The sequence below is a fragment of the Pan paniscus genome, chromosome 14, assembly GCF_029289425.2.
Source record: "Pan paniscus chromosome 14, NHGRI_mPanPan1-v2.0_pri, whole genome shotgun sequence".
In the NCBI taxonomy this organism is placed as follows: Eukaryota; Metazoa; Chordata; class Mammalia; order Primates; family Hominidae; genus Pan; species Pan paniscus.
The window spans coordinates 74,545,905-74,570,411 of record NC_073263.2 but is presented as its reverse complement, the minus strand read 5'-3'; the positions used below and the strand labels follow the sequence as shown (position 1 = coordinate 74,570,411).

The 24,507-nt window shown below is 37.2% G+C and overlaps 1 protein-coding gene across 3 annotated transcripts in view; it reads right to left on the bottom strand.

Annotated features, from left to right (window-relative positions):
• The window catches only part of PIBF1 (progesterone immunomodulatory binding factor 1), a 236,702-nt gene that overhangs the window by 28,187 nt on the left and 184,008 nt on the right, over positions 1–24,507 (bottom strand). For 2 of the 3 annotated variants that reach the window (XM_003827453.6, XM_057299588.2), the window contains 2 exons: positions 21,810–21,940; positions 13,595–13,679 (listed from right to left, as the gene is read on the bottom strand). In XM_003827453.6, coding sequence (XP_003827501.1) covers positions 13,595–13,679; positions 21,810–21,940 — 216 coding nt within the window. The remainder of the gene's footprint in view (positions 1–13,594; positions 13,680–21,809; positions 21,941–24,507) is intronic. The other variant, XM_057299586.2, reaches the window with a different exon arrangement.

Here is a 24,507-nt window from a genome sequence, read left to right as displayed (position 1 = left end):
ATTAACCATGTTCATTTAGCTACTAAGAAGTGAAACAGCATTCAAATTAAGTAAGGCCTTTCTGGGGTCAAAGCTATCATTATACAATAATGCAGATGCCTTCCATCAATGTCTGTGATACACACAATTTCAGGTTTGGAAGAGATCTTCAAGTTATTTAACCCAGTCTCTCTATACAATTAAGAAATCCCCTCTGACTATATGGCCACCTAGCCCAGGCTTTAAAAATGAAGACACATTAGGTATTAATCTAGGTTTTCCTTACTCAACTATAAAACCAAAACACTCCCGTTTCAAAAAAAAAAAAAAAAAAAGTAGAACAACAAAACAGGATGTGTCTCTTCATAGCATCTAGCCTTTGGTTTAATTCTGGACTTTGGAGACATGTGTAACAAATCTCTTACTGCCTGTTTTACGTGCCTACTTTGAATTTCTTATCTTTCACTAAGTCTTATCTTCTCTAAACATCCCCAGTTTCATTCATCTCTCTTATGACTGAAAAGAATTCTTTCATCATCCTGTTTTCCTTACATTGAAAATTTTTGGGCCTAGAACAGAATAAAGAAAGAAGTACTGACTAGAGCAGAGCAGGTTTATCTACTTCTTATTCTAATACATTTAAGATGACAGAAACATTTTTGGAGCTATACCCTATCTATGACTGAAGGCTTAGTGAGAGCTCATGCTTTTATACGACTGATAGCAAATGAGAGACAATTGGGCTGTTACAGCCTCCGGGACATAACTAATCACCTGAAACATTCTTTCACAATCATGGATATGATCTTAGGGTAATTCTCAACAGTGATCCAGATAGAAGCTATTATTAACACACTGAAGTAGGTTCCTGAATTAAAATCTACTGCTATTGTTGACTTAAAACAGGAGTGTGGGAACCTTAATTCTATTCTGATTGGTTTGCTCAGACCCTTTTGTGCATCTCATTACTGATTACCCTGGACTTCTCACTACTTTCCCCACTCTGCTTTCTGACATTCATGTTTTCTTGATGCCTGGCTTTGTGACCAAGTGCAATTGCTTTCCCTTCTATTAACAGTAGTCATCTGGCTGCTGTCTAGTTTCTGGTCTTAACTTTTTCATTAAAATTTTTTTTTCCTCCTTTTTTGTTTTGTTTTGTTTTTGAGATAGGGTCTCACTCTTGCCCAGGCTGGAGTGCAGTGGTGCAAGCACAGCTCACTACAGCCTTGAAGTCCCGGGGTCAAGTGGTCCTCCCACCTCAGCCTCCCATGAAGCTGGGACTATAGGCATGAGCCACCACATCTAGCTAATTATTTATTTAAAAAATTTTTTTTTCTAGAGATGGAGTCTCATTATGTTGACCAGGCTAGTATACAACTCCTGGGCTCCAAGCAATCCTTCTGCCTCAGCCTCCCAAAGTCCTGGGATTATAGGTGTGACCCACTGTGCTGGACCCTGGCCTTTACTATTTCAGTAGTATTTGATGGGTTTTGTTGCATATTCTTGTTGATTTTCAGCATCAACTTCAGACTTTAAACCCTATCCTCCACTTAGAGCACTGGTTTTCAGAGTATGACTCACTCCAGTGCCTGTACCTTCTCCATGTTGTATTCCAGCCTTCTCTTAGTGTCAGCTCCTTGATACGGGGTCAGTGACTTAAGTTTACAACAAGATATTGCCAATATGGTGTCTAACAGAATTATGACTATAATTATCTCATATAATTGTTAATATTGTCTCCTGGCCACCAAATATTTTCTTTTTCTTTTTCTGTTTTTTGAGACGGAGTCTCACCCTGTTGCCCAGGCTGGAGTGCAGTAGTGTGATCTTGGCTCACTGCACTGCAAGCTCTGCCTCCCGGGTTCAGCCATTCTCCTGCCTCAGCCTCCCAAGTAGCTGGGACTACAAGGCACCCGCCACCGCCCTGGCTTTTTTTTTTTTTTTGTATTTTTAGTAGAGACAGGGTTTCACCGTGTTAGCCAGGATGGTCTTGATCTCCTGACCTCGTGATCCCCCTGCTTCAGCCTCCCGAAGTGTTGGGATTACAGGCGTGAGCCACTGCGCCCGGCCTGGCCACCAAATATTTTCAGAGATTATACAGTTTCAGAGATTTTACAGTTTTGTAGTTTTTTTGTGTGTGTGTGTCTCCTTATGTCTCAGAATTGTTTGGTTTGTTATAAGCTGCTACTATTCTAAGATAGTCATATAAGCACAGGGTTAGAAATGATAGCAAGAGAAGTCATTTACTTGCTCCTTACTGATAAAAAAAGGTCAGAGAAATGTACTTTTAATTTAACTGAAAACATATCACAAGCTTCTAAAATGCAGTGGGAAAATACACATTTCATTCTTAAAAAAAGAAACCTAAAAATTGCTAGGTCTATATGTTACATAATAGATGTGAAAATGTGATATAAAAAGTTAAAAGGGTATATATGCACAGACAAAATATTTTTATGATGAGATATTAATATATTGGGTCACACAAGACTGAACTGACTTGTAGGATACAACAAAGATATTTATAATTTAAAAGAAGATAATGAAAAGATTAAAGAAGAAATCAAAATACTTACAAAAACCAAAACAATTTTGACATAGTTCTATTAGGTTCTATACAAGCCTATATAAACATAGTGGTCCAGAGAGTACAATCTAAAGGAAATTCAAATGTCTTTTACACAACTCAAAACTGAGGAGAATTAACATTTTACAGAATGAACAACTGTGATTCAGTTGCTGCCTCTGTGAAATGGGTGTAAGAATGAGCTGTTGTGAGGCTTAAATAAAATAAATGAATATAAAAAACTACAAGATAATATATCAATATTAAACACACTTATTATTTACTGAAAAGTATGTATTTTGGGTAAAAAGCCTAATTCCCTCTTGAATGCTAGAAAACATAAGCAAAAGGCCAATTCTCAGCAGAGAAGACTAATTTAAAACTTTTCCTTTCTCTGATTCCTCATTCCCAGATACACTTACTTGAAAGTAATTTGTAACTGGTTCCTAAGTAGGGTAGTATAACATAATTCATCTGAAAGCATTTTAGAGTTTGATAGAAAAAGATTATAAAAATTCAAGATATATTCTCACTGTTAATACAATAGCTTTAGCTTTCTCATAAAGTATGTGTGTAAATTCAACATTTGCAGTATTTTTTGCAACATTTTAGTCCCTAAATTTCTTCAGACCTGAAGTCACACACCCTTACATGGAAAAAAAAATCTTTCTAAAACTTTATAGGGAAAATATGACTTGTATCATACATGTGTTTTTGGTTTTCACTATAATAATTATCTTTCTCTTTAAAAATACTCATTTATATCCAACAAATCGAAAACAGTTTAACTTGAAGAGCACCACTATGATGAGAAATGTATGTGTGAATCTGAGAAACAAGTATATTTTCATTTAAAGAAAAATTAATTTACCCGCTCAGTAGTTTTTTTTTTTTAGCATGCTGACTGTAAAATTTAACTACATAGGTGCATAAGAAAAACATGTAAAAAGATACTCTTAAGAAAATTTCAAAACAGTTAAGTATGAACCGAAAGAGTGACACACATAAAGAAAAATGCAATTTGTTGGAACTTCTTATGAAGTGGATTGCCTAAGGGGCACTTGGGATGCTGAAATGTCCCTGAAATCTTCCGAGAAATCGCAAAGAACATATGAGTTAGAATCTGGGAACATAAACATACCATAAAAGAATGATAATTATACTGTGATTTCACTTTCAAGAAACCTGGCTAACTGCAGGGTTTGTTTTCTTTTCATTATCTGACATACACTGCTGTAAGAAGAAAGTTATCCAGGATAATAAGAATTAGTCCAATGTTCAGGTAAGTGTGGGGCCTTGTACATTCTAAGTACTTAGTAAGGAGTGGTTGATTAATTCTGGTTAAATACTAACTGAAATGACTGTGGGCCCTGAGAGGTGTTATTGGCAAAAACACTGCAATGAGAGGATAGAAGATATCCCAGGTCTCAGAAACAAATTTTTCTTTTTTCTTTGATACAGTCTCGCTCTGTTGCCCAGGCTGGAGTGCAGTGGTGCAATCATGACTCACTGCAGCCTTGACCTCCTGGGCTTAAAGGATCCTCCCACAACAGCCAACCGAGTAGCTGGTACTACAGGTTTGTGCCACCATGCTAGGGGTCTTGCTGTGTTGCCCAGGCTGGTCTCAATTTCCTAGACTCAAGTAATCCTCCCACCTTGGCCTCCCAAAGTGATGGGATCAGAGGCCTGAGCTACCCTGCCCAGCCAAAACAGATGTTTTATATTCCACAAATATATATGATTCTGTATAAGTGTGATAACCATAGAGGTTGCTGTGCCTACAACTACCATCTCCAAGGTTTTAGGAAGTAGCTCTCCTGTAGACAAACCTTTGGGATATGACTTCCTATGGCCTACTTTCAGTAGTATGTATCTAAAATTGTATGTAAAAGTAGTATGTAAGTAAAATTTCAGTAGTAGTATCTAAAATTGTCCTTGGATACAGGAGAGCTTCTGTGCTTTCTTCAGCTAAAATATTTCAGTATCAGAGTGACACTTATTTTTTGATGACAGTTTCTAAAGCTTTCTATTTGACAGCTTTATATTATTGAAGATTGAAAAGAACCATTAGTTTAAGAAACATCTGAATGAGTACTTATTATCTGCTAAATATTGTGCTAAAGGCTAAAGTACAAAAAGGAATTTGTCAATCTAATGGGTAAGACAGATGCTTAATTACATAGTAATATGAACATTAACGGAAATATTTAAAAAGTTATAGGAATGAGGTAGAAAAGGGTATGCTTTTCTTTGTTGAGTTAGGGAGGGCTTCAAAGGATAGATAATATTTTTTTATTTTTATTTTTTGTGTTTTTTTAGATAGGGTCTAGCTCTGTTACCCAGGCTGGACTGTAGTGGCACGATCACTGCTCACTGCAGTCTCAACCTCTCAGGCCCAAGCAATCCTCTCACCTCAGCTTCCTGAGAAGCTGGGACTACAGACATGTGCCACCATCCCTGGATAATTTTCATATTTTTTGTAGAGACAGTTTCACCATGTTGCCCAGGCTGATCTTGAACTCTTGAGCTCAAGCGATCTGCCTGCCTTGGCCTTCCTAAGTGCTGGGTACAGGTAGGAGCCACCGTGCCCAGTCTCAAATGATAGATAATATTTAAAAAGACCCTTGACACAGAAGGAAGTGAGGAAAGGGAACTACATTCATTGAGTTCTGTTATATTCCAGGAACACTGCTATATTAATTCTCACAGAACCTTGCAAAGTAGATATTACCTTTATTTACAGATGAGATAACTGAGTTTAGAGGGGTGAAATTATTGTCTCAAAAATGCACTGCTATTAAGTAGCAGAGCTGGGATATGAATACAAGTCTTGTCTGTCTGACTGCTGGCTTTTTCCATAGTATTTCAAAATGTAGAAGATGTAAGGAATATAAAGGTAATGCCAGTCTTACAATTTAATGAGAGAGTTGAACATATTTATATGTACATATAGTAGAAAGTAGAATGTAATTCTGGACCAGTCTAGTTTCCATCTTCTATGTTTACACCCGGGGTGCTAAGTGCTGCTAAAGAAAAATTACACAGAATGGTACTACTATAAGTACATAACATTTCAACTTGGCAATTCTTTTATGTACATCATTCATTTATTACACAGCTACTTCAAAATTCATTTTTCTCAAAACACTGACTGTACCACATCTCCTTCTATTAGAAAACATCCATTAGATGGGAACTCTCTAAATACTTACCACTAAACCTATAAACTTACTTCTATTTTCACATAATTCTTTTTTCTATTCTTCGAAATGGAAAAGGTAACACTGGTGGTCTAAAGCTGATTCCCCTGACTCTGCTATGGATCTCCTTTCCTATCACTTTTGCTCAATTGATTATCTCTTTCTTTTGTGTACTTTTAATGTCTATTTTGCTTCTTCCTGTCACCATTTAAATTGTGTAATCTCTAGCTTTGAGAGGCAAAAGCTTTTTTTTTTATATTTATTTATTTATTTATTTTTTTGAGACAGAGTCTTGCTCTGTCACCCAGGCTGGAGTGCAGTGGCATGATCTCAGTTCACTGCAACCTCCAACCTCCACCTCCTGGGTTCAAGTGATTCTCCTGCCGCAGGCTCCCGAGTAGCTGGGACTACAGGTGTCTGCCACCACGCCCGGCGAATTTTTGTGTTTTTAGTAGAGACGGGGTTTCACCATGTTGGCCAGGATGGTCTCGAACTCCTGGCCTCAAGGGATCCACCCACCTCCGCCTCCCAAAGTGTTGGAATTACAAGCGTGAGCCACCGTGCCTGGCTCAGCAAAAGCTCTTGATCTCATGCCCCTTCCTCAATTGTCCTATCTTTTCTTCTTCAAATATTCTAAGGCTTGCCTATTTTTCACTGGTATCTGCTTTTTAGCTCCAGCTCCATTGAAACTGCTTTAGCATCTTTTTCTTTTTCTTTTTTTTTTTCTTTTGGAGATAGGGCTCTGACTCTGTCACCCAGGGTGGAGTGCAGTGGTACTATCTTGGCTCACTGCAACCTCCACCTCCTGGGCTCAAGCAATTGTCCCAGATCCTCCCACCTCAGCCTCCCAAGTAGCTGGGACTACAGGTGCATGCCCCCAGGCCTGGCTAATTTATGTATCTTTTGTAGAGATGGGGTTTCGCCATGTTGGCCAGGCTGGTCTTGAACTCCTGAGCTCAAGTGATCTGTCTGCCTCAGCCTCCTCAAGTGCTGGGATTACAGGCATGAGCCACCGTGCCGGCCCTTTAGCATCTTATTAAATCCAAATGACTCTTTTTTAAAAATCTTTCTTTGGCCTGACCTCTTGAGAGCACGTCACTGCGTACAACTGGCTCTGTTATGAATGGTTCTCCCTGGGCTTTAGGGACTCTACTCTCTTCCTGATGCTCGTCACTGATGCTGGTCACTCTTCACTCTTCTTTGTGTAAGCACTTTTTCCTATGCCCTTCCCTTAAATGCTGGTACTCATTAAGATTCCGTCACAGGCCTTTTTCTGTTCTTACTCTATATAGTCTCACTAGTTCATTTACTCTATTTCCATGTAAAGTAACATCTTTATGTTGTGACTTTCAAATTTCTATTAACAGATGAATTATCTTTCTTGGGCACAAGAACCTACATTTCCAACTCTCTAGTGTATATATCCACTTAGATATTTTCTTGAACTTTTCTTCCCCAAACCTCTTTCTTCTAGGTTCTTTGTAGCACCACTAAAGACACAAGCCAAAAACCTAGGCATCAATTCTCATCCCTCCTCTCTTCATCAGTCCCTAATGTACTCAATCACCAAGGACAGTGATTATGCTTCTTAATTTTCTTTTTTCTTTTTTTGAGACAGAGTCTTGCTCTGTCGTTGCCAAGGCTGCAGTGCAGTGGCACAATCTCAGCTCACTGCAACTTTCGCCTCCCGGGTTCATGCCATTCTCCTGCCTCAGCCTCCCGAGTAGCTGGAACTACAGGCGCCCACCACCATGCCTGGCTAAATTTTTGTATTTTTAGTAGAGACAGGTTTCACCGTGTTAGCCAGGATGGTCTCGATCTCCTGATCTTGTGATCTGCCTGCCTCGGCCTCCGAAAGTGCTGGGATTACAGGCTTGAGCCACCACGCCCGGCCAATTATGCTTCTTAAATAGCTTTCAAATCGGTCCATTTTTGTTTCACCTCATCATCACCAATCTAGTTCAAGACACCACCTTCACTCACTGAAATACTGGAATAGCTTCCTAAGAGGTGTTCTTCCCACTGCCCTTCTACAGCTCCAAGAGCCATGAGAAAAGGGCTTCTACATCAGCTTCTAACGACTGAGCTCAGTATTCTATTAGGCATTTGGCTGATGAAAGATACTTTTCCTACTCTCAAAAGCTTATATTCTAAGGACACGTGGATAAAATATATACAAAGAAAAGCAGAATTAGAATTTCCAAAGGTGATCAGTAAATCTTGTTTCGTTAAGGCAAAGATGAGTGGATAAAAACAGATGAAAACTAAATGCAATTAATGACGATTACTGAGTGATAAGCTCAAGAAAGAAGCCATTTTAAGGAGTCACATTTCTCTTTTTTGAAAAGACAGTGTTGCTGTCACCCAAGCTGGAGGGCAGTGGTGTGATTATGATTCACTGCAGCCTTAACCTCCTGGGCTCAAGCTATCTTTCTGCTTCGACTTCCCCAGTAGCTGGGAACACAGATGTGCACCACCAATGCCCAGCTAAATTTTGATTTTTTTGTGAAGATGAGGTCTTCCTAGGTTGTCCAGGCTGGTGTTGAACACCTAGCCTCAAGCGTTCCTCCCACCTTGGCCTTTTTGAGTGCTGGGATTACAAGTGTGAACCACTGCATCGGGCCTGAAATCACATTTCTTATACTCAAATCTTTTCAAAATGAATGTTTTATTTGAAGTCCTGCTACTGTTATCTAAAAGTGAGTTCCTATCAGTTTATCTTTTCCTTTTACCTCTTTTCAATATCTAATTATTTAGGTTTATATTTTATTTACACCTAAGAGGTCTTAATCCGAGCACAAGTGAAGACATTTTAGATTAAGATAGATTACAACCCACCTGAAGGAAACAGATAAAGTTATTCTGAGGTATCAAAAGTGAAAGAGGAAAAAAAAGATTATAACACCTGGATAAGATATTCAGCTCTGAGTTTTCTGGCAATGAAGACAAAAAGGAAACACATTAAATTACAAAGTTTTCATTTTATGAAAAAAAGAAAGAGGAATATAACTTCACGCCCAGAGGCAAAAATTTTCCTGGAATATATGCAATAATTCATCATGAGTTTTTTTCTGTCTAAATGAGACTAAGGAAAAAGAACCTTAGTTTTGTTTCAGGGAAAAAATGAATTACTTTTAGTTTTGACTACGTAATCACAGTTGAGTTATTTAACTCTTATCAGCATCAGTTTCGTCTCTAACAATGAGGACAATGATATTCATCAGTGGACTGTAGTAAAGATTAGATTATGTCATTTATGTGGATGTACTTAGTAGACTGCCTTAGTTTTACAAAACCAAGAGAGATCACACTTTGTTTTGATCTTCTACAAAAGCAGAAGGCATGACATTAAATTGTTCTTTAATAAAATAAATTCTGTGAGGAGAGATATTTTGCCCTTTCCCCCTTTGCTTTATGAACCTTTTACTGAATATAGGGACAAAACCTGGAGAATTTAGAATGGAGAAGTGTGGGCAGGTATAAGCTCTCAATTCAATTTATGCACATTTTTAAGTTAGTATTTGTTGTGTAAATCCTTTAACCTAATATATTTACCCAACCCAGTTGAGCTTTGTAGTCTGAAAAGTCAACCTAAAATATCCTATTTCTCTCTACAGCCACCTGCTCTTCACATTATATCATTCTGCAATTAGTTGTCAAATATATTTTCTCGCAAAAAAAGTTAGGACTAAAAATCACCTAATATACCACTCACAGTTCAAGAAATACTCAATTGTAAGAAATCAATACACATTCCTGGAAATTGTCACACCACACCCTAACTCTTAACATGAGAGAAGATACTTTTAAGCTAATATTTTTGAGCTAACACTAATATAGAAAATAAAAACTCTCTGTGGTCATGCCCCAAATGTTTCTGAATTGTCAACCTAGAATTGTCCTACTTGCTTTTTCTGTTTAACACATATTTTGGAATTATGTAAATGAACTGGTGATCTTACTTCACATTACATGAACACATACAGCCTAATCAGAACTAAGTGACACTGCTAAAAAAAGTTAGAGCTAGGCTGGGTGCAGTGGCTCATGCCTGTAATCCCAGCACTTTGGGAGGCTGAGGCAGGTGGATTGCCTGAGGTCAGGAGTTCGAGACTAGTCTAGCCAACGTGGTGAAACCCCATCTCTACTAAAAATACAAAAAAATTAGCCAGGTGTGGTGGCGTGCGCCTGTTAATCCCAGCTACTTGTGGGGCTGAGGCAGGGGAATTGCTTGAACCAGGGAGGTGGAGGTTGCGCTGAGCCGAGATAGCGCCACTGCACTCCAGCCTGGGTGACAGAGCAAGACTCCATCTCAAAACAAAACAAGACAAAACAAAACAAAACAACACAACATTAAAGCAAGAGCTGTCCAATGCAAAAAAGAAAATAAGAAACCTTAAAAAGTTCATTTGGTCTCTTTTTGAATCACTCATTTACACTGTCCAAATTTAACTGATTAAAACCAGACTGGTATCAGGATAATTTTCCCAGGGTATTGACCAGGGTGAGACAAGCTAGCGGCCTTAGGTAAAGAAGCAGTGGCTCCCAGGGGCCGTCCATGTTCTTTGCCCACTCTGAGAGTAGGCACCTCCTTACATCACGTGTCCTAGATGCCTTGCTTGCCTCACCCTAGTCCCAGCCCTGATTTTCATTTTCAAAAAAAATCAGAATTATTCTTAACCAACGTTATCTATTGACTATTATGAGGACATGATCCTCTGAACAATCAAGTGAATAAATCAATCCTGTTTCATCAGGTAAATGTTCAAGCGAATGGCCAAGCATTTCTAAGGGGTCACACCAGCTGTTTTCTTTCCATATATGCAATTTGCGGAGGCCTTTGCATGTGTATATATGATGTAAGTTGGTAGTAAATGGTTTCTTAGAAAATGATTAATAACATTAGATTTGTTTTACTAAGCTTTAATTTTTACTTTGCTTTAAAACAAAAAAAGTTGCTTTTCTTTAGATGTTTGGTATCATCAAAAGCTATACAATGTTAAATTATTAAAACATACTTGCCAAAATAAAGATATACTGTCAAATACATAAAAACTGACAATTATCTAAATATGCATCCATACAAATACCAGTAATAACATGTAGTAGTAGGCAATTAATGAGTAGTTTCATCTTGCTAGTGTTTAAATTTCTCCCTCCTTCCCTCCCTCCTTCGCTTCCTTTCTTCCTTCTTCTTCTTCCTCTCCTTCCCTCTAACCCTCCCTCCCTCTTTCTCTTTCTTTCTTTTTTAAAAGATAGGGTTGCACTACATTGCTCAGGCTGGAGTGCAGTGGCTATTCACAGGTGAGATCAGAGTGCACTATGGTCTCAAACTCCTGTGCTCAAGTGATCCTCCTGCCTTAGCCTCCAGAGTACCTGGGACTACAGGTGTGTGACACTGTGCCCAGCTCTGCTAGAATTTAATTTGCATGCTTAAACGTATTTTCTTCTCAATCCACCACGCAGTTTTTTGGTTTTTATTTGGACTCATGAGTAATGTGATTCCAAGTGTTGGAACCGCTCATATATTTTTCAGTGTAGCACATCCCCTTAAAATCAAATGAGAATTGCCATTCTGAAAAAAAAATTAATATCTAGCTTTAAAAAAATGTAGTTGATATGGCTGAATGGTCATCTGTAGTTACTACTCTTAAATATTTAATTTCAAAAACACTTGCGAAAATTCCACATAGTGAATGAATCAGGTTTCCACAGTGAAGAAACAATTACTTGAAAGCAGAATCCTAGGACATAAGTGATAGCAGCAGTGATGGATAAGGTCTAGAATGTCCAAACTCAGAAGAAAGAATAAATATCTTCAGAGAAGCTTTTCCTAGCTCTGTAACCTGTTGTTAGATTGACTTATCTTCCTAAATGTTATCATTACAATCTAGTCCTGGGACACTTTCTCATCCTTTTCACCCATCACATAGAAGACACCTTTAAGAGAACTCACTCCAATGCCATTTCTCAGATACAGACAATCCTCCAATTCTTCTGACACCATCTCTAGGATACGTACCTTTGAACTGCTTCCAGTAATAGTTTCCAGTTCCCCTCTCTCAACAATATTCTCCCAATAATTTCTTCCCAACATCTGGTATACCTCTCCCAGACTAGTATGAGGATACTCATAAACCAATGATATGTTTTAAATGTTTTGTTTTCTGGTCGGGCGCGGTGGCTCACACCTGTAATCCCAGCACTTTGGGAGGCTGAGGCGGGCAGATCACTTGAGGTCAGGAGTTTAAGATCAGCCTGGCCAACCATGCCGAAACCCAGTCTCTATTAAAAACACAAAAGTTAGATGGCATGGTGGCATGCACCTGTAATCCCGGGTACTCAGGAGGTTAAGCCAAGAGATTCGCTTGAACTCGGAAGGCAGAGGTTGCCGTGAGCCGAGATCATGCCACTGCACTCCAGCCTGGGTGACAGAGCAAGATCCTGTCTCCAAAAAAAAAAAAAAAAAAAAGTTTCTTTTTCTATTAGAATAACAAAATGGTAAAAAGATGGCTAAGATGAGGCAGTGATAGTTCAGTAGAAAAAAGGCTTTGTGTTAAAAATACCAATGGTTGGTGAGGATGCAGAGAAACTGGAACTCTCATTCATCGTAGAGGGGGAATGCAAAAGTATAGTAACTTTGGAAAATTTTGACAGTTTCTTATAAACTTAAACATACACCTGCCATACAATGCAGTAATCATGTTCCTGGGTATTTACCCAAGAGAAATGGAAACTTTTGTTTATATAAAAATGTGTACATAATTGTTTACAGATATTTTATTCGGAGATGTCCTCAAATGGAAACAACTCAAATGTCCATAAACTGTGAATGAATTAACAAACTGGGTTACATCCATATAATGGCTTATTACTCAGCAATAAAAAGGAAACATATGACTAATGTAGATGTATGTACAGGCTCACACCTGTAATCCCAGCACTTTGGGAGGCTGAGGCAGGCGGATCACTTGAGGTCAATATATTATACATCTGTATTGCAACAATATATATGAATTGCAAATGTATTATTGTAACTGAGAAAAGCCAGACTCAAAAGGCTATATACTGATAATTTCACTTTTATAGCATTTTGTAAAAGGTAAACAATAGTTACAGAAAATACACCCGTGGTTGATAGGGCTGGGGGTTGAGGAAAAGGGTCAGCTAAAAAGGGGTAATGAGGGAATTTTGTGGAGTAATAGAACTATTCTATATATTGATTGTGGTGGTGCTGACACAACTGTGTGCATTTGTCAAAAATCACAGACATGTCTGCTAAAAAAGGTTAATTTTATTCTTTGTAGATTATACCTCAATAAACCTTAAAGGAAAAAACAAAACAAAACAGAACTTATCTCTTAGTTACTAACTGCCATGGGCAAGCCACTTAAAACTCATTTCTCCGTCTATAAAATAGGAATTATATTTACTCTAAAAGAATTTTGGTAGGGAACAAATGAAGAAAAGAAAATAATTTTATGAACTTCAAAGCTCAACACAAATTATCTACACTACAGGCACTGGGCATACATTGATAAAGAAGACGAGAGGCACACTAAGGAAATTAACTGTCTAGTTGCAGAATAAGATAAAACAGATTATTATTAAATAATATGGGGAAATTCAGTGACAGATATCAACACAACAAGAAGGGGTTATTCTAGGAATAAGAATTAACTCTAAGAAGTATATCAAAAGTTGAATAAAAAAGGACAAAATTACAGTGAGACATAAATAAGAGAAGTCATTAATGAACATGCACAACTGGGATCCAATAATTTTAACCTGATAGCAGTTTTTAAAAAAGCCTAAAATGATTACAATTATGACAAAATAGGAAAAATACCTCACGATGATTTAGAAGTTGTTCTAAATCTAATGCCATTTGATTCTTCGTCTGTAGTAAAGCTGACTTTTCTTTATTTAAGTTGCTGAAAAAAAAAACCCCAGTTTTAAAAAGTCATTATGTTAGTATAAATATAGTTAATAAATGGTAAATATTAAAAGAATAAACATGAATCTGATGGTTTGAACTAAAGATAAATTTATAGTCCATAAATATTCCAGACCAGCCACTAAAATGTTTGGCCTAATGAATGGCCTATTTTGTCAGAAGATTCTTTTTCTTTTCTTTTCCTTTCTTTTTTCTTTTCTTTCTTCCCTCTCCTCTTTTCTTTCTCTTTCTCTTTTTTTTAAAGAGATGGAGTCTTGCTGTGTTGCCCAGGCTGGAGTGCAGTGGCTACTCACAGACATGGTAACAATGAACTACAGCCTCAAACTCCTGGGCTCAAGCAATCTTCCTGCTTCAGCCTCCTAAGTATCTGGGACTACAGGCATACATCACTGCACCCAGCTTTTCTTCTCTTAAGAATCCATTTGACAACGTAACTGAGATGCTGTCTGAGAATAATTTCCTGCCTAGTATAGGCATAAAATTAATGTTTTAAAGATGACTATTTACTACTAAAATGTAAAAAGATAAAGTGAAACTCACATAAAAGGTAAGAAGTACTATATGTCAGCAAACTATTACAACACAAGATACTAGAAGACAAATTAAAACATCCTTAAAACTGAAAGTAATATTTTACAAACTAAATTATCAGGTATATAATTGAGTTAAGTAAGTGAATCAGGTATTTAGTCTGTGATAAACTTGAAAAAAGAACGTTTGTCTCCAAATTATTAGTTTGATTTTCAATTTCTGGCCTGGCATGGTGGCAATTATCTAATGAATGATTACAATAAAAAAAAAAGAGACAAAATTTGTGAGGGTAAAACTAACAAGAATTGTTTTAAATAGGTAAAAACATTTTTTTTTTTTTTGGAGACGGAGTCTCGCTCTGTCACCCAGGCTGGAGTGCAGTGGCGCGATCTCGGCTCACTGCAACCTCTGCCTCCTGGGTTCAACTGATTTTCCTGCCTCAGCTGTCTGAGTGGCTGGGACTACAGGTGTGTGCCACCATGCCCGGCTAATTTTTGTATTTTTAGTAGAGATGGGGTTTCACCATGCTGGCCAGGCTGGTCTCGAATTCCTGACCTCACGTGATCTGCCCACCTCGGCCTCCCGAAGTGCTGGGATTATAGGCGTGAGCCACCGCACCTGGCCGGTAAAAACATTTTTAAAGTTCTACTTAAGTTCTACTTTAAGAAAATGGAGGCAGGGCACACTGGCTCATGCCTGTAATCCTAGCACTTTGGGAGATCGAGGTTGGAGAACTGCATGAGCCCAGGAGTTCGAGCCTAGTCTGGGCAACATAGAGAGACCCCCATCTCTTAAAAAAAAAATGTCAGCCAGGCGTGGAGACATGCACCTTTAGTTCCAGCTACATCAAAGCATGAGGTAGGAGGATCGCTTGAGCCCAAGAGTTTGAGGCTGCAGTGAGCTATGATGCTCCACTGTATTCCAGCCTGGGAGACAGAGTGAGGCTCTCTCAAAAAATAAATAAATAAATAAATAAATAAATAAATAAATAAATGAAAGCCACTAATCTTTAGAATAATATTTGGCAGACTTTTTTTTTTTTTAATTCAAGAAACAGTAGTAGGCAATCTGCAGCAACTGCTAATTCAAAGGACTTAAGAGGGAAAGCCCACATTCTTCTCCTTCCAAGTAATCGAGAAGGAAGCATCATAGTTTGTCCTCTGAGGAGACGGACTAGATGCAATTTTGACTTCTGTTCCCAACTGTGCCACTGACTCAGACTCAAATGTGTGCTGTAAAGCATAACACATACCACCCCACTGAACCTCAGTTTTTATATCTGTAAAAGTAGAACATAATACTCATGTATGTCAAAGGACTATGTGAATGATTATATAAAGTGTTGAACTCATAAAACTATATAAATGTTATATAGTGTTACTAATTTAGATAAAAAAATAGGCATCAGAGTAAAACAGTAATTAAATGCCAATAAAGGTAAGCAGCTCAGCTGAAAAACAAACTGACTTTTAGAGTTAGGCGCCAGAGATCCCACAAGAGCTGAGGAGTTGAAAAGAACAAAACAGTATAAAGGAAACTGAGTCCCATATTCTGCTAGAGTCTCCAAAGCATGGTAAGGGTCACATGTTTCTCTAACTCTAGAATTCTAACCACCTCTTTAGCTGGAATCACTTTGAAGGCAAAATATTTTTCAAATTTAAATATCCAGTAAATAGGACTAGGAACTTTTAAGGAACATGTATGTGTCTATGTTCATATACATGTATACACTTATAACCACGGTATATAAGCATATACTCACATTCAGTGCATACACACACACACACACACACACACACACTCACTCTCTGTCTCAAATACCAACTGGCTCTTCTAAAGAATATGTAGTGTGATTGGAATGGAATGTCGAGGTAATTAAAGGATTTTGACTGGATAATTCTTTACAAATGCTTTTATATTGCCGTGTTTAACTTTTCAAAAATAAAGTATTCTATAATTAAATAGCAAAACAACCGTATATACATGGAATAAATGGTGGGGGGATAAACTGGCTTACAGAACAATTATGTTGTACCTGTAAGACATGAGTTTATTACAAACAATGTGGACTTCCCAGACAATATTGCTGTGATTACAATATCTGGGCATATATTTTGTCTTCTTTATAACATACTCGAACCACAGGGAGACAACCTTTAACATGTGGGTCTCTAAAACTGAATATGATGATGATTATATTCACTCTTCTTCTAGTAGGTATTTACTCAATGGAATTTTAGTCTTCATAAGACATATTTCATAACAGTGGAAACTTACCTTTGAAAATACAAAGCTTCTATGAGTGACTCATAAAACAACTACAAAACAAATCTCCTTGTAAGCACATCTATCTTGAATGGTATATTACACCCATAATTGTTAAATTCACTGTTAATTATTACTTAGAAATTCATGTTTATGGCTCTGTTTCACCTGCAATACGAAAACATTCCTGATATATTGTTCCTTAACTTCCTGGATCAATACACTCTGGGGTAGCTTTGTAAGGGAAGTTGGCAATGTAGTCTTATCTTTAACTACCAGTTAAGAATAAACTGAGAACTGACAACAGGCAAAGAAAATTATGCTAATTATTCTCTTTCCAAGCTTCCTTCCTTTCTGAAGTAGAGATCAAACTGTATTACGCAGAGTGTCTCTTGTGGCTCGGTGGAAGAAAGTTAACAGTACTATTTTTATAATAAAGTATTACTTTAATGATAGGAGAATTTAAAGCAGTTAATAGTGACATCTCAAATGTTAGCTTTTAATGTGTTTATGATGATTTCATTTTAGTGAATATTTACTCTAGCCTTTCTAGAAATTGAATATATTGTATAAATAGTTGATTTTCAAGGGGTAAGTATGGTATAGTGGTATTGTTTAATTTTCTAAGAAAAGCATACAATTATTCAGTCTTCAAAGAGTTTTTATTGAATTAGAAAAACATTTAAAAATCATCAATTGATGTAAATATTTTTACAACTAACATCAACACCTAGCAATGAGGAATAGGAATTTTCCTGTTTATGTTTTCTAAGGAACATAATAACTTGATAACGCTTTTGGATGGGCCATCATTAATGTTTAAATTTCAAATAAAAGACAAGGGGAGGGAAGTAACATTTACTGAGATTCTCCTACATGCCAAAGCTTTATATATGTCCCTAAATTTAATTTTCACAACTACCCCTTCAGGTTCATATTAATATCTAATTTTACAGACACATTTACCATAAGGAGAGAAACCAGCCTGATGTGTATTTAAAGCCCAGGATAATTCCACTCTAGGATTTGAAATGCCATTTGCTTCGAGTAGGGATGAAGGAATGTGGGTATACAGAACTGTGATCTATCCTACCATATCTGAATTACTGGCTGAGCTGACTTTTTAATGGCATTGTTACATCACAGCATTTCATTCATGTAACCAGGGTACACCTATAGCAACATCTCAAGTGTCGTAATTAAACTACTGAAAGTATTAATAACTTTTCACTTTAGAAGGTAGTTGCTTCAATTAAGAATAAGATTTCATATCCTGTGAATTATCAGTTCAGAATGTACTAAAATATCACACAATGAATTTATGAAACACAAGACAACATTAAAGGACTCATGTTTAGTACAAAATTTTTCTTGGTAATTAATTCCATAAATGACATGGCCTTTATGAAAACCGTTGCTGTTATTAAGGGAGTCTTAATTTTTGTTGAAATTCAACATATTTTGAGAAATGTTATTTCTCATTTTTAATATAATTTTCAACCAAAAATTTGTTACATGTATGGTAAGTACTAAGAATGGCAAACATTTATTGAACACCGTTGAATATAATGTTTAGGCACTATTATATCTGTGTATATTATGAAGATTATATCATTTATTCCTCAGAACAACCCTATCAATCGGGTGCTGTTAGGACCACTCTATTTTTATTTTTATTTTTTTTTTGAGACAGAGTTTTGCTTTGTCACCCAGGCTGGAGTGCAGTTGCTCATTGCAACCTCCACCTCCCAGGCTCAACTCATCCTCCCACCTCAGCCTCCTGAGTAGCCAGGACTACAGAAGCGTGCCATCACACTGGCTAATTTTTCTGTATTTTTTGTAGAGACAAAACCAAACATGGTTTTGCCATGTTGTCCAGGCTGGTCTCGAACTCCTGGGCTCAGGCAATCTGTCTGCCTCGGCACCACTCTCATTTCACATATGAGGAAACTGGCTGTACTGTGCAATACCACAGCCATTGGCCACTAGGGCAATTAAAATTATCTTTAACTTTAATAAAATTAAAAATAAAATTAAAGATAATTTAAACAATTTAATTTTAATAGAATTAAAAATTTAGTTCCTCAGTAACAGTAGCCACATTTCAAATGCTCAGGTTGGGTGTGGTGGCTCATGCCTGTAATCCCAGCACTTTGGGAGGCCAAGGCCAGCGGATCATTTCAGGTCAGGAGTTCAAGAACACCCTGGCCAACAGGGTGAAACCTCATCTTTACTAAAAATACAAAAATTAGCCGGCTGTGGTGGTGGGTGTTTGTTATCCCAGCTACTCGGGAGGCTGAGACAGGAGAATCGCTTGAACCTGGGAGGTGGAGGTTTCAGTGAGCCGAGATCGCACCATTGCACTCCAGTCTGGGTGACAAGAGTGAAATTCCGTCTCAAAGAAAAGAAAAGAAAAAAAAGAACAACAACAACAACAACAAAACCCCAAAACAAACGCTCAACATCTATATGTGGCTAGCTAGTGGCTACCATACTGGACAGCACTGATATAGAATTTTTCTTTTTTTGGAGACGGAGTCTGGCTCTGTCGCCCAGGTTGGAGTGCAGTGGCGCAATCTCGGCTCACTGCAAGCTCTGCCTCCCAGGTTCACGCCATTCTCCTGCCTCAGCCTCCCGAGTAGCTGGGACTACAGGCGCCTGCCACTACGCCCGGCTAATTTTTGTATTTTTAGTAGAGACAGGGTTTCACCGTGTTAGCCAGGATGGTCTCGATCTCCTGACCTCGTGATCCGCCCGCCTCGGCCTCCCAAAGTGCTGGGATTACAGACTTGAGCTACCGTGCCCAGCCAGATATGGAATATTTTTATCATTATAGAAAGTTCTATTGGACAACAGAGGTATTAGAGAGTTTAAATTACTTGCCCTAACTCAAAACTAAGTACTGAGTTGAATTTGAAAACTTCCTTTTAAAATCTGTTTTTTTAAAAATTTTATTATAGAATATTTCAGAAGAGAAAATATGTAATAGCAAACCCTGATATATCTATCACCCCGCTTCAACAACGATCAACTCATTAAAGTGCTACTTTTAATCACTATGATACACTACTTTTTTGTTCTCTTCCTTAATTATTTTAGCTAAAGAAATATTATCCCTTATTCAGAATAGAACATAGAGGGGCAGTATAACCTAATGGTTAGGAGAATAGAATTAGCAAGCAGACAGATATAAAATTGAATTCTTACTCTATCACAATGTTGCATGTTCTTAGAGGACAAGTTGCTTAATTTCTCTACGGCTGAATTTGTTCATCTTTATAATTTTCTCCTACAGCTAGCTATTATTTTCTCTATATTAAACATTTTAAGCTACCTTAATTCTTAGTAAAATAAATAATCAAATAAATTTGTTTGGAGATAACTGTGAAAGAAGTAATTTTTTTCCTCAGGATTTTCATATACCTCCCCATCACAAGAAATAATGGTAAAATAAGACATATAAAAGATTCAAATTTTAAGGCCGGGCATGGTGTCTCACGCCTTTAATCCTAGCACTTCGGGAGGCCGAAGAGGGCAGATCATGAGGTCAGGAGTTCAAGACCAGCCTGACCAACAGGTGAAACCCTGTCTCCACTAAAAATACAAAAATTAGCTGGGCGTGGCAGCGTGTGCCTGTAATCCTAGCTACTCAGGAGGCTGAGGCAGGAGAATCACTTGAACCCGGGAGGCAGAGGTTATAGTGAGCAGAGATCACATCATTGCACTCCAGCCTGGGTGACAGTGAGACTCCGTTTCAAAAAAAAAAAAAAAAAAGATTCAAAATTTAATTTGAATTTTAATTTTTTTGAGACAGAGTCTCACTCTGTTGCCCAAGCTGGAGTGCAGTGAAATGATCTCAGCTCACTGCAACCTCCGTCTCCCTGGTTCAAGCGATTCTCCTGTCTCAGCCTCCAGAGTGGCTGGGACTACAGGCATGCATCACCATGCTCAGCTAACTTTTGTATTTGTAGTCGAGACAGGGTTTCACTATGTTGGCCAGGCTGGTCTAGAACTCCTGACCTCAGGTGATCTGCCTGCCTCAGCCTCCCAAAGTGCTGGGATTACAGGTGTGAGCCACTGCGCCTGGCCAAAAAATATTCAAATTTAACAGAAATATGTAACGTAGGAGGAAAAAATTCTATTTGGGGTTCTTTCTTCAATTTCCCTAAGATAATCAGGTGCCCAGTGAATTGTGAAAGACATAATTTCTATTGTCCCCAAGAACTATTTATAGAACAATTAATTTATTATTGTAGGTTGTATACAGAATTTTTAACTTTAAAATTAATCTAGAAACAAACTTATTTATTTTGACACATTTAAGGTATAAATGTGCTCCTAAATTATTTAAACAAATCATAAAAAATTAAGAACAGGAATAAAGTTCTAGACCAATTATTTTGGTGGGGTAGAAATGAAAGAAGGTAATTACTGTGATTCATTAAAAATAACATTTATACTTTGGAATTAGTTACCAATAGGTTTATATTTTTGTTTGCATACTTTAAGAAACCTGGATTTAACAACCATCTTCTCCTTATTGTTTTCCAATTCCTTGATTTAACCATTTCTATTCCCACTTAATTCTCTGCTTTTACATTTATAATCAGTTAATAATTTACCCATAAAAATCTAAATTATTCTTATAATCTTGGAAATCTAGTAACTAAGCAAACTAACCATCTATCCACAAGTAAAACTGTTTCATTTACACATATCTTCATTCTTTAATTTCAGTTTAAAAAACCAAACTGGTCATAGCAAATTTTTTTTGGATAAGATCTCATACAGAAACAATTACAAATTAAGGAAGTGAAATAAATTTATTTATTTACACTTAAAAGTTACTTTCATGTAAAAGGTCAGAAGAAAAGCCTAAAAATTCCTTGGAAAAATCAACATAAATCTAAGTAAATGTAAATTTTTTGTTGTTGTTGTTTAAAAAGCCATTTTAACGACACAAATGGCATCTGGTTTTATTCCTCCTCTCCCTTTGGTCAATCTACACCACACTAAAGAGTTCTAGGGAAACAAGGACCAATAGCGGCTGTGTCCTCTAGGATAGATGGAATGTTATGCTCATAAGTGTAACATTGTTATTTCCATGCTAAGACATCTGATCACAGGTGGAATGTGAACACCTGATGTGATGTGACCTTAGTTTTTCTAAGAAAAGTTTAATATTCATTACATTTAAGACGCCTTCATTATTTAAATTTTCTGTTCATGATTTACAACCCAAATTCACCTACAGCAGCAATATGGTAACAATGTCTTTATTATTCAAATAAAAGATTTGTAGATGGTTTACCTGACATCTTTCTCAAGTTGTGCAATAGATTCCGTCAGTGAATCAATCTTAGAATCTCTCTGACGCACTGATTCAATGAGATACCTGTAAGGCTGTTGAGTCTGGTTTAATAGCGAATTGGCTCTGTCAAGCTAAAGAAACACAGGTTTCATTAAAATCTAGAAAATGTGACAACAAAATAAAATCATTCAAAATGCTCTAGCACAAATATAGTACAGAAATTCCTTTGACATGAATTATTCTGAAAAGCTTTTCCTGTGTAAATTTGAAGGTTTTAAGAGTGAATCAATATAGCTATTCTTAATAGCAACTATAAACAATAATTTTTTTTGTTTCCTTTTTTTTGAGACAGTCTCGCTCTGTCGCCCAGGCTAGAGTGCAGTGGCGCGATCTCGGCTCACTGCAACCTCCGCCTTCCAGGTTCAAGTGATTCTCCTGCCTCAGCTTTCCGAGTAGCTGGGATTACAGGTGCCTGCCACCATGCCCCACTAATTTTTGTAATTTTAGTAGAGATGGGGTTTCACCATGTTGGCCAGGCTGGTCTTGAACTCCTGACCTCAGGTGATCGCCCACCTCAGCCTCCCAAAGTGCGGGGATTACGGGTGTGAGCCACCTCGCCTGGCTGAAAAAATTTTAAATAAAATATTAATAGCAATTTTGAGAATGCATAAACTTAAATTTTCTTAGTATTTGTCTTGGTCTGAAAAGCTATATGACATAAGATATATCTTTTTAAAATGGAAACACTTAGCTAAAAGTTAAACTCTTTTATTTCAGCTTTACTTCTACTAAAAATATTCACACCATAATTCAATAATTTTTTCATTTCTTCATATTCCCTTGTTTTAAAAATACATAATTTATATATCCAAATCATTATGTATAAATATTTGACAAATGTGGTTTAAAATATAATGTAAAATTTACCATTTTAATCATGTGAAAAGTGTACAATTCAGTGGCATTAAGTACATTCATAATGTTGAATAGCTACCACTTCTATTTCCAGAACACTTCCATCAGCCCATATGGAAACTCTGTACCCATTAAACAAAAACTCCCCATTTTCTCCTCCCTCCTGGCCCTAGAAACCTGTATCTTACTTTCTGTCTCTGTGAATTTGCCTATTCCAGATACCTCACATAAGTGGAATAACACAATATTTGTCCTTTGCTGTCTGCTTATTTCACTTAGTGTGACGTTTTCAAAGTTCATCTATGTTGTATCATGTATCAGAACTTCATTCCTTTTAATGGTAAATAATAGTCCACTGTATGTTTATAGTACATTTTGTTTATCCATTGATCTCTTGATGAATACTTGGGTTTCCACTGTTTGGCTATTGTGAATAATGCTGCTATGAACATTGGTGGACAAATACTGTATATCTTGAGTTCTTGTTTCACTTCTGTTGGGTAGCTACCTAGAAGTGGAGTAGAACTGTTAGGTCATATGGTAATTCTATATTTAACTTTTTGAGGAACTGCAACGGTTCCACAGTGGTGATACCATTTTACATTCCTACCAGCAAGAAATTTGATTACAATTTCTCCACATCCTGGCCAAAGCATGTTATTTCATGTGCATACTGGGCATTTGTATATCTTCTTTGGAGAGAAGTCTTCCCAAGTCTTTTGCTTATATTTTAATTGTGATTTTTCTTGTTGTTGTTGCTGAGTTGTAGGAGTTTATATATTCTTAATAATATAGTCTTATTAGATATGTAATTTGCAAATATTTTCTTCCATTTTGTGGGTTGTCTTTTCACTTTCTTGATAATCTTATTTATTTACTTACTTACTTATTTTGAGATGGAGTCTTGCTCTGTCACCCAGGCTGGAGTGCAGTGGTGCGATCTCGGCTCACTGCAACCTCCGCCTCCTGGATTCAAGAAATCCTCTTGCCTCAGCCTTCTGAGTAGCTGGGATTACAGGCGTGCGCCACCATGCCTGGCTAATTTTCATATTTTTAGTAGATACGGGGTTTCACCATGTTGGCCAGGCTGGTCTCGGATTCCTGACTTCAAGTGATCTGCCTGCCTTGGCCTCCCAAAGTGCTGGGATTACAGGCATGAGCCATTGGGTCCGGCTGATAATCTCCTTTAACTCACAATTTTTTATAATTAGGAAATTCAATTTATCTATTTCATGTTTTTGTGCTTGTCCTTTTGCAGAAATTGCCAAATCCAAGGTTATGATTTTCTCCTATGTTTTCTTCTATGCATTTTATACCTTTAATGCTTAAATTTAGGTCTCTGATCCAGTCTGAGTTAGTTTTTGAATATGGTGTAAGGTAAGGGTCCAACTTCATTCTTTTGCATGTAGATACTCAGTTTTACCAGCCCCATTTGTTGAAAAGACTGGCTTTTCTCCATGAAATGGTCCTAGCACTCTTGTTGAAAATGACTGGCCATATAGGCAAGTGTTTACTTCTGGGCTCTATTCTATTAATATTCCGTGGGTTTTTATGTCCATCCTTATTCTAGTTGCACACTGTTTTGCTGACTGTAGCTTTACAGTAAGTTCAGAAATCTGGAAATCTGAGCCCTACAACTTTGTTTTTCCTTTTAAAGATTGTTTTGGCCATTTAGGGTTCCTTGAAATTCCATATGAATTTTAGGATCAGTTTTTCCATTTCTGTAAAAAATGCCATTGGGATTTTGATAGGGACTGAATCTAATTTGTAGAATGTTTTGGGT